Here is a 13,405-nt window from a genome sequence, read left to right on the forward strand (position 1 = left end):
GTTTTTTTTAGGATGGGAAAACGGGTTAAAGGGAAAAGCTCAATAAAAGACGAGTGGAACGCATATAATTATAGTTTCAACGCTCCTGCTAAGAATTAGAATGGCATACCGTTGCACTCGTGAAACCGCTCAGTCAAAGCAGAGACCTCTCACATTTTTTTGGCAGACCGATCGGTTCTCTTTCGCTTTGATCCCCCCTCGTTTGGATAAATAAAAGGTTGCTATGGTAGCCAAGGTAATAATTGCTGAAGAAGTAACAAAACGTTGTGAAACATTAACACACACACACACAAACACACACACACACACACGGCATAGTAGAGGTAGAATAATCCCACCATAGTGGCTGATCAGCATGCACAAGTAGCCTGTAATGGTGGTTTAGGTGCTGCAAGCTCAGAGGAAACTTCCGTCACTCAGCAACAGTTTGTCTTTTCATTAACTGTCATCATTTCCACACTGATGTCCGGCCATTCTTTCCCGGGAAACACAGTCGTTTTAAGTCCCTCGTCCACCGACCTCATCAAAACAATGGTTTTCTAGCTCTTTGGATGATTTCCCTTCTGTGCGCACAGTCCTCATTTTAAGTAACCGTGCATTACTTTTTAGATTAGGCTTAAGAGGCCCCGTGGTGCTTTGTTGATGACAGCGGTGAATGTGAGGTCAAGATTATGTTCATAACTGATTGAGGTTATGAGATTTCAGCAGGTTTTTTTTTTTTATGTGGAGTCAGGGAGCCCGACGGACAAAGCATCAGCCTCTGGAGGGTGCGGGGCGGGGTTGTGGGTTTAGGTCCCACCTGGGTCCCCACAGAGCCGTGGGTGCTCTCCCATTGAGCCATGAGCACAGCGTTCATATCTGGACACTTTTGCTTGATCTGCTGGTGAAACCGAGTTTTTGGTCTGAACAGGGTGTGCTGTTGGGCACGGAGACAAATGTCAGGTGAGAAAACAGTATAGGTGTATATACGTGTCCTGACCCTCTGCTCAAGTGTGTCAGAGTTCATATGTATAAGGAGACAAATAGTTCATTACAAAATGTGTTGTCTACTGATCAGATCCTCTACTCAAATGTCAAGTTGCATAAATGCTTAATTTTAAATAATGAATGTTTCAAAATGTATTCAGGAAATCACAAGATTTCAGACAAATTAGCTATTTCTTAAATGCACTCAAATTCTCATTCACATTTCATAAGTTGTTATAATTAGAAGCTGTCTTCCACAGCTCGATAGTGAATTCTGGTTTTCTTATACACCATCCTTATTATTTATGAATCTTGCATTTTAGCCTCACCCTAGAGCCACAAATAAAGTGCAATAAGCAAAACTTTTAATAATCTCCCCTCTCCTTCCCCCCGTAGGTGTTTGTCTATGGCAGAGGAATATGTTGTTGTCCCCCGCGGTGCTAAAAATATGACCCATGAGGATATTATTTTCTACCTGAGACTGATTTTCATATCGGCTGGAAGCTACTGCACACTGCGAGGCGTGTGCACGGTGACCAGGAGGTGGAACGTGGACTGAAACCATTGCTTTTGATGGATACCTTCACTCAGTGATAAAGGTATAATTAATGGAGGAAATCACACAGTGCTCATCGGCACACAACCCGGCTTGTAACACTGTGGTGTCAGCAGGGGGAGCACCTGGCACCAGTGTTGGAGCTCTACAGCAGCCTGACCAGAGGAATGACTTCCTTTATGTAGACAAAGAGCACCCTCATGCTTTATTAAGTTAGACAAAGTAAAACACCTGACAGCTTATATCTGTTCAGAATGCTGCTGTCATTAGAATTATTAAGAGAATTGTCGATTTCATAAAGACAATTTGTTTTTATTCCAATCTAAAAGCACATGTTTGTTCTCTTATACTGCATGCAAGCATACTTGTACATTCTCATTATTGTCTATTAATATGAATGCAGAATTGAACAACAATGATGAATGTAGGCACACGGAATTTGACAATCTATGCAACATGACCCACATAAATAGTAAAAAAAAAACATAATCACAACATATAAAATGTTAAATATTATTAAATGTGGGCTCAAACTATTACTAAGCTATCTTTTTCACAATCTAACTATAGGAAAAATGGGGTTTAAAGAAAAAAAATATGATAACAACCCAACGCAATAAAGATATGCTTTCAATGTCAATGCATCGCTCTAAAAGATTGATTTAAAAGTGCAGCTCATTAACAGCTTATATGTTAAGTTGCCTCTTAAAATACGGACGCAGAGTAGGCTATACGTTGATATATTTCGTCTGATTTGCATGAGAATGTGACATTCTAATAATAGTTGGACTACATATGTCGATAATGTAGCTTCATTTCCAACACTGCCTCTAATTGTAGGCTATACTGTCCCGTATGCTCCTGTAATAAACACTGTAAAAAAAAAAGTGGGCTTGGCTAAATTCCCTGAACTCTACTAATCTACACATCATCTCCTTCCCTTTTCCAGACGGTATTGATCAACCCCGGGCTGTACGTCAGTATTGATAACTTTGCCAAAGCAAAATCAAGAGCAATTGTCCAGTTAATGTCGGGAACGGAGGCACGGACACACTTTGCTCTTTACTTTTCAAAGACCCGGGCACTTCTCTCCCCCCCCCCACCCAAAAAAAAGATCCTCTACTTTTCTTTTTTCCTCCCCTCACTGTTACTTCCACAAAAACATGTTGGCAGACTTGTCAAACATATCGGCGGAGTCTCGTGTCAAGTCAGTTGGCTGTTTTTTTCTAAAAGTGGGACTGGTGATCGTAAACGTTGTTTAACGAGTGGGGAATCCAGCCCACATATTTATTGCAGCCGCTGAAAAAAAATCTCCTCAATATCCCCCAAGATGGCCGCCGATGTAGGATCGATGTTTCAATATTGGAAGAAATTTGATCTACGGCGGCTTCAGGTTAGTGCTATTCTCACCTTTCTCTGCCTATTTTTCCAGCGGTATGTCTCGTGACTGTTCTCCGGGGTGTGTTGTCTCGTTTTGGGGCGAGCGCGAGGCGAAAGCCGGCGGTGTTTGCATTGATAGTTATTAGAAATTGATCTCTCTTCTGCCTTTGTTCAGTTCAATCATTGATCCGCGGTGGAGCGACCGTGGAGCAGCACAGCCTCTGTGTTAGCCACACCGATCTGGGATCAGCACCGCGGACAGCACTGATGTTTACATGCTTTAGCTTTTTTCTGCCTTTTGTTTTTACTCTTTATTGTCCGCGACAAGCACCACCGGCGTACTTACGTGCACGGAAACTTTTAATGCGCCCCTGAGTCTCTGTTCGTGGACATAGGCTGTAACTTTTTCACCCAGCTTTAATGTTTTATGCGGTTTGTGTCGACGGCCGTTGCGTTGCTGCTGCATCTTTCAGTAGGCTAATAGTACTATTCTTGTGATTTTACATATTTTTATTTTTATGTGTGTGTGTGTCTAGAAGAATTTGCATGTTGGGGAAGTTTCATTTGTGATTGTGGGAAAGTTTATTTTGTGCACATTAGACATTTAATGCATAAAAAAAAAAAAAAAAAATGTTCCGGTTTTTTTGTAGACTGTACATTTTAGAAACGTTATCTGTCAGCGACAGTGTAGCATATAACCGGTTAGTTGTTGGGAAAAAAGAGCTTTTTTTTAAAAGACGCCGGACCGTTATGTCGCCGGCACAAATGTTTGTGATTACTAGCGGGGAGAATGTGTCAGGTGAGCGGGTTGTTTGTGTCACAGCTCCGTAACGCTCCCTGCACGGTCCTATTTAAATAGCATGTCAGCTCCGTGTAGCCTATAGCTTAACCCGCTGAGCTCAAAGTTGCATTTATAAGCCACAATGCTGACAGGCTTATGCGTTTAGTATTTCTGCAAGCAAAACGTTGCATTTTTAGGATGTGAAAGCTAAACGCTGTTTTCAGTGTCCACTCCCCCCCCCCCCCCCCCCCCCCCCCTCCTCACCCCCACCCCCACCCCTCTCCCTCCCATCACCACCACCACCACCACCACCCCTCCTCTCCTCTCCTCTCCTCTCTCCTGAAGCCGCATAGGGCTGCTCGGCCGGGGGGGCTGTGTAATTGTATTCCCCGCTAATGTTTGTAAATCAGCCTCGGCTCCGGCGCAAGGGCAACGTTCTCTGTGCCGTTTGACTGATGTTCTGTAACATGAGGACTGACAGGAGCGCGGTAGAGACCGTGTGCCTCTGAAAAAAAAAAAAAAAAAGCCTACCGAGGAGGAGAAATCAGATCTGGTGGCTCTCGGTTGTCTGGTGTTTGGCCCGAGTGTTGTTCCAGCTCCCGGCTGCTGGACCTCTCTCGCTCTCTCTCTCCCTCTCTCTCTCTCTCTCTCATCCAGGCTCGGATCCAGAGGGGCAGAAGGGAGCTATTGTTGTTGCGGCTTCACGTATAGCGTCTGTCTCTCTGTCTCTCTCTCTGCGGGCTCTCATGCTGACTCACCCCGGCTCCAGAGGACCGTGTAGCATTTATGATAGATGTATACATTCAAGGTTTTTTCATTAAATATGACTGAGTAGCCTAGGAGCTAAATCTGAACTGCCCCTTAAGGATGCCCGAGCCATTACCTAGTGTCATGAGCAGTGATGTAGTGGTGTATAATAAAAAGGGTATAGCCTCCAGTCTGTGACCATCATCAAGGCACACAGCCATTTATATATATATATATATATATAAAAATAATGATACCCGGCAGAAAAGTATTAGTTCATGCTTGTGTATCCTCATGGAAATGAACTTTGAATGGAATAGCATGCAGGCCTTCCTGCAGATGGGTTATTGGCAGTTTATAAAGGTGGCAAAGTAAATAATGAGGAACTGGTGGAAGGTGGATGGAATGAATTTACATCTGCACGATTCCTGGTTTTAGGCTTTTGGATTATATTCCCATCTACTCCAGGTGAGATTGTGTAAAGAAAACACTGTTAAGTACATGGATAATTGTGCAAAGAGGTTATTCTATGTGTTAGTCCACGTCGTCTCAGTCTTCGTGATTAAATAAGCTAAAATGCACATATAGAATTGAATTATAGCATCTATGAATAGCACGCATTGACTTTATCTTCAATGTCTAGAAAAACTGCCCTTTTTATGATGCTTTTCAACCTCTTTGTTCATCATGTGAAGTTCTGGTGTTGGTAATGATCATGTGACAGTTGACAAAGAGCCAAACGCATGCATGTGCTGAAAGTGTGTGCTTTCATTTTGCACGGAAATGATGTTCCTCGCACGCTGAAACATTTCACGTTTCACAGGATCTGATCACATTACCTTATCGTCGGCAGCTCCGGTAAATATCCTCACAAGCCTCTCTGCTCGCGAGCATGCCCGTAGCTCAAATGTGACATCCTCTGCTACATATGTCAGAAATCAATTAATTCACTTATTTCTGATTCAGTCATGGTTGGAGCCGGTCCTGGCAGTGTAAAATCATTACAGCCGTTTCCCCCCATCTAACCCCGCACGGCAGTCTCGCTACACATCCGAGGACATCTACGAGCTATTTATTCTAGCAGTTCACACTGGAACATTTCATTTCTCATTACTACGTTATTATATCAGTAAACTGAGTGTGCACTTTTTTTCCCCTCTCTCCCCGGTGTTAGTGCGGTAGCTTCGTGCCTCCGAGTTGTACAGGATGAATAATTCACCTGCAGGCTGATGAAAGGAGGGCAGGGAAAGTGCGAAGCGCTGAGGTGGAGTGACCTTGGTTCCTGCTGGCTGCAGGTCACCCGGCCGTTGCTGTGGTAATCATTCACACCAGCCAGATGGCATTTCCGTGGGCGAGCATGAAAAGGACGGGTCAGGGTCTGTCCTGCCAGGTCCTGCCAGGCCCAAAAACAACTCTGGGCCAACACGGTACCTGGAGAGAGAGAGAGAGAGAGAGAGAGAGAGAGCTTTGGGCCGGTAGGAAGACTTTGCACAGCCAGGTGATGAGAATGTGTGATCAAACCATGAAGAACAAAATGCAGTATCGTCTCAGCTGAGATGTTGCATTTATTATTAATGTATCACACCTTTAATTGTCCCTGAAGCACTCAGAGAAAGGATATCATCAAAGCGGACAAAAAACAGACGTGTGTTTGATTTAACTTCAGAAGACTCCACGCCGTAGCCTTTTACTCACAGTTACTTTTATCCCTCTGTTGTTTTTTTTTTTAACGATGTCGCAATGCTGCGCTCATACGGCGAAATAATGCTGCGCTTATTTGTTACCGTTTTCCCGAGCCTTGTTTCCATTCTCTCTTCCATGAATCTAAGAGGCAGTGGGGTTTTAGATCAGGAACAAAAGCTTGTGATTGTACTACATTTAGCATGACTCAGTTGCTCTGGTGTCAGCTCTAATCCGCACACAGAGACAACAGTATTGCCAAACAGTGAAATTGCTTTGCAGCCTGTGAGCCTGGCTGCCTCCGCTGCCAGCCTGCTCTGTGTGCTGTTTGCCAGTAGCTCCCACACACACACACACACACACACACACACACATGCACACACACACACACGCACTAACCCAGCAATCTCAAATTGGCTGTGAAAATCGGTCTCTGTCTCCATTTCATTCATGCTTTCATATATTTGTTTGCTGATATTGTTAATGTCACATGCATCAGTCTAATCTCATTGTGGTGGAGAATAAGCGAGTCCAAAGCGCCTCAGATCTTGTATTATTTATCATAATGACTGCATCATTCCATTCATACGCTGTGATAGACTTGTGTTGTCAGGTCTTTCAAATCTTCAGCAGATTAAGTGCTGCGTTTGAATGTAAAAAGCTGCCCCATCATAATCAGCGGTGGTTTGAGTCGCGCGTTGCCTCCCGTATAAACATTCCTTTAAAAACGCTTTCCTTATTACCACTTCTGCGAGCCGATGGGTGGGGCATGTCTGTCACGGTCCCGCATCCTTCGGGTTGCCCCTCTCTTCCTCTCTGACAGTGACAACAAAGCAAATAAAGAAAGAGAGGAGCTTTTTACGCGACTATCTGGGGCAAATTGAGATGTGAAATCCAGGAGCCATAACCCCGGTACATAAAACGCAGGGAACATTAGAGAGCGAGAGGAGTGAAACAGACTTCAGCATTAAGCTGTTTAACCTCTCTGTGTAGCATTAGTGGTAGAGACTTCAAAGCAGATGCTTCAGCTTTGGAAGCTAGAATGACAAATGGGTTTAGAGACAGCTACGATGAGCATTCTCACAGGAAGACTAGGCCCGTCATTAATGTCAGCTTAATCACTTTGACCTTCCTTCAAGTAGATTTCCATACCTATCCAATCATTTTGCCTTGCTCGTGCTCCCGTTTGCACACTGCTGTATGTGCTGCCGCTTGATAAGCCCGGTTGTGATGATGTTACTGCCTGTATCAGCAATTGTATACTTGAAATGTACCCGAAAGCTCTGGTGTTAAAGGATTGGTTCACGCAAAATACACACATTTCTTTTTCTCACTTTGCTTTAGCCAATGCGATTAGCTTTGGTTTTATTTTCCCCAGGTTTTTTTGACACGTACGTCTCTGAGATCCGATGCGATGGTGGTGAATGCAATTTCCTCTCCTGTATAGTTCACAGCTTTCACAAAACTACAGCTGCAGCACGTGCCTTTCAAGACACCAACGTATCTCCGTATCAGCATCTCGCTAAATCAGACATTTCGGTCCCCGATTGGCTCGTAACGATGAGTTACGGGAAGAATTCTAATGAAATGTAACATAAATATGACATTAGGCGGGTCCAAAGTAACACCAATAAAACGTGAGCGGTCTTCCATACGACCCTTGGACAAGCAAAGATAGAAGCTATGTAAACAAAGCGTGGGATGCCGTGAAGGTCGACGTTTCCGAACCAAAAACACGTCTCGTGATGGTTAAGGTTGAGGCGTAACAAGGTAGCTAGCTAAATAAATAACTGATTCTTTACTCTTATTATTTTAAATCTCACAGACTGATATGTCAAAACCTTGACTAGATACCACTGTGACAAAATGTGTTTTGTAAACGTGACCCTTTAAACTGCCTTTTGAATCAGAGCAGCTAAACTTGTGGACCTCGTGTGATGATATACATCACAATCATAGCATTGTTTCTGCTAACTCAACAAATAGTCGATATGAAATAACCACATGGTAAAGCCTTTACTCCTGTGTGAAGTATTTTCTCATTTAATTCAGAACTTTAGTGCAAAAATTATTAGTTTCAAGTGAAATTATAAAAACAAACATGTATCTCCAACTATATTTGTGTATCACGATATTTCGGTCTACGATTTCATCACGTTCTGATTCCATTGGAAGACACTGATTTGTCGTATTGAATCATCACCCGGCCCTACTGTGCACACACAAACTCACAGTATTGATCACTAATTGTTGTGGCTAATGAGCGCATTAGAGTTAACGTCACATTTTGCCCGAATATCTCCGTTTTTGGAGGCTTGCTGTTTTAATGTTGCCAAGAAAAGCAGTGCCCCCCCCCCCCCCACCCCCCACCCCCCAATGTTTCAGCAGGAACGCCCCCTTGGGTAGTTGACGGTGCTTCACAGCGAGAGATGCCAGATTCTTCATAGCAGCGCGTTCTCCGTTTCTGCTGCCCCGAGGCTGGAGCAATTGCTTTGCAGGAGTAAATAACCAGCTTTAACAAAACTTCAGGGACACATTAGTCTGCTGGCGGACGGCCGCATGGCGGTAGGGCGGCCTCTTCCTCCCTCACAGCGAGCCGGGCGGAAGCGTCCGGAGGGGCGAGGTAATGGCTTTGGGTGTAAAGCTGTGTGACAGTCCCATGCCCAGCAAGTTCATATTGAGCAGCGCCTCGGCTTTATTTGTTTTGAGTGTCTTGACGCCACAGCAGACGTATCGAGCACCGGCCCTTTCTTGTTCATGTCACTGGGCTTACGATGACTCCCACTGCCCAGCCCTCTCCCCCTCTCTCTCCCCCTCTCTCTCCCTCTCTCTCTCTCTCTAGCAAGCCTCAGCTGTATTTGGCAGACTTTCACTTGGTCTATTTCATTCCTCGATTGTCCATTTCATCCCTCATGACCAAAAAAAAAACAATAAAAGCCTTTTTTTTCTCTTCTTCTTCCAAATGTGCAAGTGCCAAGCATTTGTACTGTGTGTGTTCTGATGTCGGTTGTCATGTAGCGTGGTGTGAAGGGTGCTCCTGGGCCCAGAGCGCTCATGAGATCAATGCTTCACTTACCTTCTCCAGGTTGTCTTCGGGGATCTCAGCCTCTCTCATTATGAGCCACTGCTCAGAGTGTGTTTACCACACTGGAGGAATACTAGTCCTGTGCATGCCACCCATTCAAAGCCCATTTGTCCTCATTTAAGTGGGAAGGGAGGAAACCCGGGGAAAGACGGCCTCTTGTTGGTCTTCTGAGTATTAAACCGGTGTTTGTTATTACTAAGCAGACGCTCTCTTATTTATCAAAATAATACAAAAGGTGTGTTATAGCAAAAGCAGATGGATCATGCTTGTTGTGTAAGCCGTTCTTGTCTTTGTGCAGCTGCTACCCCCACACAGTTAATTACTCTCTTATTCATCCCCAACAATGGGAGGCGATAGAATAAATCTGAGCCGCGCACTCTCGCTTCTTCACCGGGAAGGTGCAGACTGGGACCCTAAAGCGAGCGAGTGGCTTCAAGAGGTACAGTTTATCATTTTTAATGGAGAGGAACAGGAAGTGGAGACGTGAAGCTGGGCTCCGTGATTTATACGCCGCCTCAGTCGGGTGGGGTGGGGGTGCGGGGGGGGGGGGGGGGGGGAGAGCAAGTCTATCTCCCTGTCCACACCTCTGGTTCGCGGTCGCTCCTGCTTGAATCATACAGCCCTTTGGCGTTCTCGGCTCCTCTTCAACACCACCAAAATACTCTTGCACTTTGTCGGAGCCTCTCGGGGGAAATAACAGAACTGGAGAATTTGCCGACCTAACCGTGAGATTTTGTTAAAAAAAAAAAAAAAGAAAAAAAGTATTGCCCTATTCATTTATTATCCATTATTAATGTCAGCAATTATAGATGTTAACACGTGTGGTCTAATTAGTTATTGCTGGTGTGTAGGGGGTACAGTGTCATCCCCAAATCCTGCCTCTCTCTTCGTCTGGTTCTGTTGTTCCCTGAAAAGCCCAGTGATGTCATGCCTCCATTGTCACCTGTTCATTTGCTTTGGTAGTGGAGGGCATCGGGGTATTGATTAGGGTTTGCAACTGTGTTAGCGGCTCTGCCGGTGTGTAATATAGGCCTTGAGGCGATTCTGTCTCTCCGCTCAGTCTCACGAGTGCTTTCCAGACCTTGTAATCTTAATTAAATATGCAACTTTTGATCGCAACAGGGTCACTATTTATTTATTTTTTGCATTGAAATGTGGTCACAGACTCACTGAGCACCCCCCCCACCCCCCCAAATGAGAGAAAAAGCAGACATTTTGAATCTTAATGCAAAACAAGGGAGAAAAGAACAAAGAACTGACTTGAGTCGCTCCTTTTTCAATTTCCCTTGTTAGCCTCCTGCTGCATTCCCCCTATAGTTTTTATTTTTTCCAGAAGAATTTTACGATATTTTTTCCTTCCCCTCCCCATCTCTCTCCCTCTTCTTCTCCTCCCTCTCACTCCTCGGCAGTTTTCCCCAGACAGGTTCCACAGTGTTTTAGAGGGGATGGATTTAATTGCTCTGTGGGGATTGGTTGGCTGTGCCGGGCTCGGCTGTTTAATTAGTGTACCCTGCCGGGATTGGTTTAATGCTTCATGATCTTGAAATTGTCTGATTGTTCAGCCCCCTGGGGACTCTCTCTGCCTACGTAGGCCAGCAGGTTTAGCTAAACATTGCTCCAGGCTCCCGCTGTATGCGAGAGGAGGAAGAGTACGCCTGAGGAACAAAAATTTGGTCGAGGTTGTGTGTGTGTGTGTGTGTGTGTGTGTGTGTGTGTGTCGGGGGGGGGGGTCAACTTGTACGACAAACCAGAGGACATGCTTGTGAAGTAGACAGGCTTCTGGGTCCTCCTGAGTACTCGACTGCAGGAGGTCTGCAGACCTCGAAGGAATGTTTATCCTCACAATGTCTCAACTCAGCTTGACGCTGTGTGGAAACGAACCAATCAACTATTAATGCAGTACCAATATTTAGACTGTGCACGTGAGCAAAGAATAACCAGTGAAGCGCGCGGTTTCTCCGCTTGGCCCCGTACATTCTCGCTTGGGTGTCTGAATTGACGACGTGTATTTCTGAAGCAAGCTTCTTTTTTTTTCCTCCCGCTGACTTGTTTTGCATGTGGGAGAATCTCTGCTGCGATGAGGCCACCAGGATTATTCCGCGTGGATCTCTTGAGTGATGCGCTTGGTCACCTTGAGTGAGAGGAGCTGGGGAAATTACTTTTGTGTAAATGGGGCGGAGGGTGTGTCTGTGTCCCTCCCGTAGCCCTGCACGGGATGCCCTTGGTTTGGTTCAATCATGGCAGCGGTGTTGACCTCAACAGTAAATGTGCTTGGCATCAGATCCCCGGATAAGGGAAGAGCGTGATGTTGTGGCGGCGGCAGCGGCGGCAGCGGCGGCGGCGGCGGAGGCGGCGCAGTCCGGCACAGATAGTACCTATTGAAGGCTAAACTCATTCCGCTTCATCAGACTTATCGAGCCCACTCACTCAAAGAACTCAACCTTCAAGTGCATAAATCTCCAGTGGATGATAATAGGAAATACCTTCCTCTGCCTCTCTGCCTGGACTTTATAATGCGTTTGTCCTCACAGTGAATGATGACTGAGTGTTCTGGTGCAACAATGATTACTTTCAGTCTGAGAGCCGTCAGTAGAAGGAATCCTCCTGATAGATGCCACACAGATCACGCATTCTGCTCTTCCCTGACTGGATCGTCTGTGCTCTACCTCATGCTTGTCCTCACGCCTCTGTACCTGCCGCTGTGTTTACAGATGCACACGATCACCAAGGTGATAGACCACATGGCAACCAAAAGCGAGTCCCACATGAGAGTCGCACCCTGGGCTTCATCCCCTTTCTCTATGGGGGAGATGCCCTGATTACTGAGTGACTTTGTGCTGGAGTTGAGGGCCCTCTCCAGCTGTCGGGATTGTTTGTGCGGTGATGATGAGGGGTTGTGAGTAATCAGAGACGGGTTGTGTAGACAATCTGTTAATCTCTCCAATGTTTCGGCTATGTTGGGAACATTTTTATCCATTTGTGATAAATGTTACTTATTGCACTTCCTCAGTCTAGGTGTACCGCTAGAATGTAACAAGCTGCGGTCGTATCGGTGGGATTGGAGATATTCATTGTGTTCTGTTATTTTTAAGGGGTCATTTGTGGATCATGGTCAAAGTCAACAATGCTGCTCTTTCATAAATGCGCCCCAAGATTTAATATGGCAGGGCTCGTTCTCCTTCAAAGAAACACAATGTTATTGCATCCCAACGCCATCCCCCACTGCCTTTTGGGCAGGGTGTGAGTCCGGCGTTCGTCTAGACGTGCGGCATCATTAACCTGCCACGACCTCGGCCCCTGATGAATTCGCTCTCACATCCCCTGCAGCCTGGCGTTAGCAGCCCTTCCTGCAGTCCACTGGGAACTGGGGCTCCTCTGGACTGGCCATTAGAGCCACATCGCCTCTACTGGCAGGCATTAATAGGCCAAGTGGCCGGAGCCTCTCTCAGACTGCTGAATAATTCAGACCGTCTGGGCCGTGTCTAGTCCCGGGGCGCAGGGGTGGGGGGATGTGAACTGGGGAAGCAAGGTGCAGGGGGGGGGCTGCATGGAGGTGCAGGGGTTAATAACAGGTCTGCCTCTCTGTGTCAGCAGCTGCTCAACCCCCTCTACCCCCCCAACCCCACCCCATGTATGAAAGAATCCTATCCAGTTGATTAGATTTTTCAAAATGGATCAATTTTTAATCAGCGGAGCATCTGACTACGGTCAATACCATTGTCGCTGGGAAGACAGTTGTTGGACAGCCGTCTTTATTTACAGGAATGTTTGTTTTTTACTGTATGCAGATGGGGAGGCAGGAAATGGCTAGCTCAGATCACTGCACCACTGCAGTCCCTGGCCTGTCCAGGCAGGGGTCCTCATCATGCATGTCTGCAACAACAACAACACCACCACCACCACCACCAAGGCTGAAGCAAATCCAGCGCTCCCTGATTCTGCCCTTTTGGATGTTTAGTCGTGAATATTTATTCACATCAGAGCATGAAAGGTGGATTAGTCTAATGTCTTTTCCTGTGCGAATGTGGGTCTGTCCGGAGAGACTTCTCTTACCATTTTGCATCTGCATAAGTAGTGAGTAGGAGTGAGGAGCCAACAAACTAGCTGTAATACCGCCATCAAAATTTCATTGGGCTGTGGGGAGACCCTAACATGTTAAATAATGAGGAGCGCATAAACTTAATGTTCAGAACCTCTCCGCAACTGCTGA

The 13,405-nt window shown here is 45.8% G+C and overlaps 1 protein-coding gene across 1 annotated transcript in view; it reads left to right on the forward strand.

Annotated features, from left to right (window-relative positions):
- Nucleotides 1-2,852: 2,852 nt before the first annotated feature.
- Nucleotides 2,853-13,405, forward strand: part of cux2b (cut-like homeobox 2b) — a gene marked incomplete at both ends in the record, with an annotated part of 86,063 nt that continues 75,510 nt past the window's right edge. Inside the window, one exon of the mRNA XM_079160489.1 lies at nucleotides 2,853-2,915. Within this exon, the coding sequence (XP_079016615.1) occupies nucleotides 2,853-2,915 (63 nt within the window). The remainder of the gene's footprint in view (nucleotides 2,916-13,405) is intronic.

The sequence above is a fragment of the Pholis gunnellus genome, assembly GCF_910591455.1.
Source record: "Pholis gunnellus genome assembly, chromosome: 6".
NCBI classification, from domain to species: Eukaryota; Metazoa; Chordata; class Actinopteri; order Perciformes; family Pholidae; genus Pholis; species Pholis gunnellus.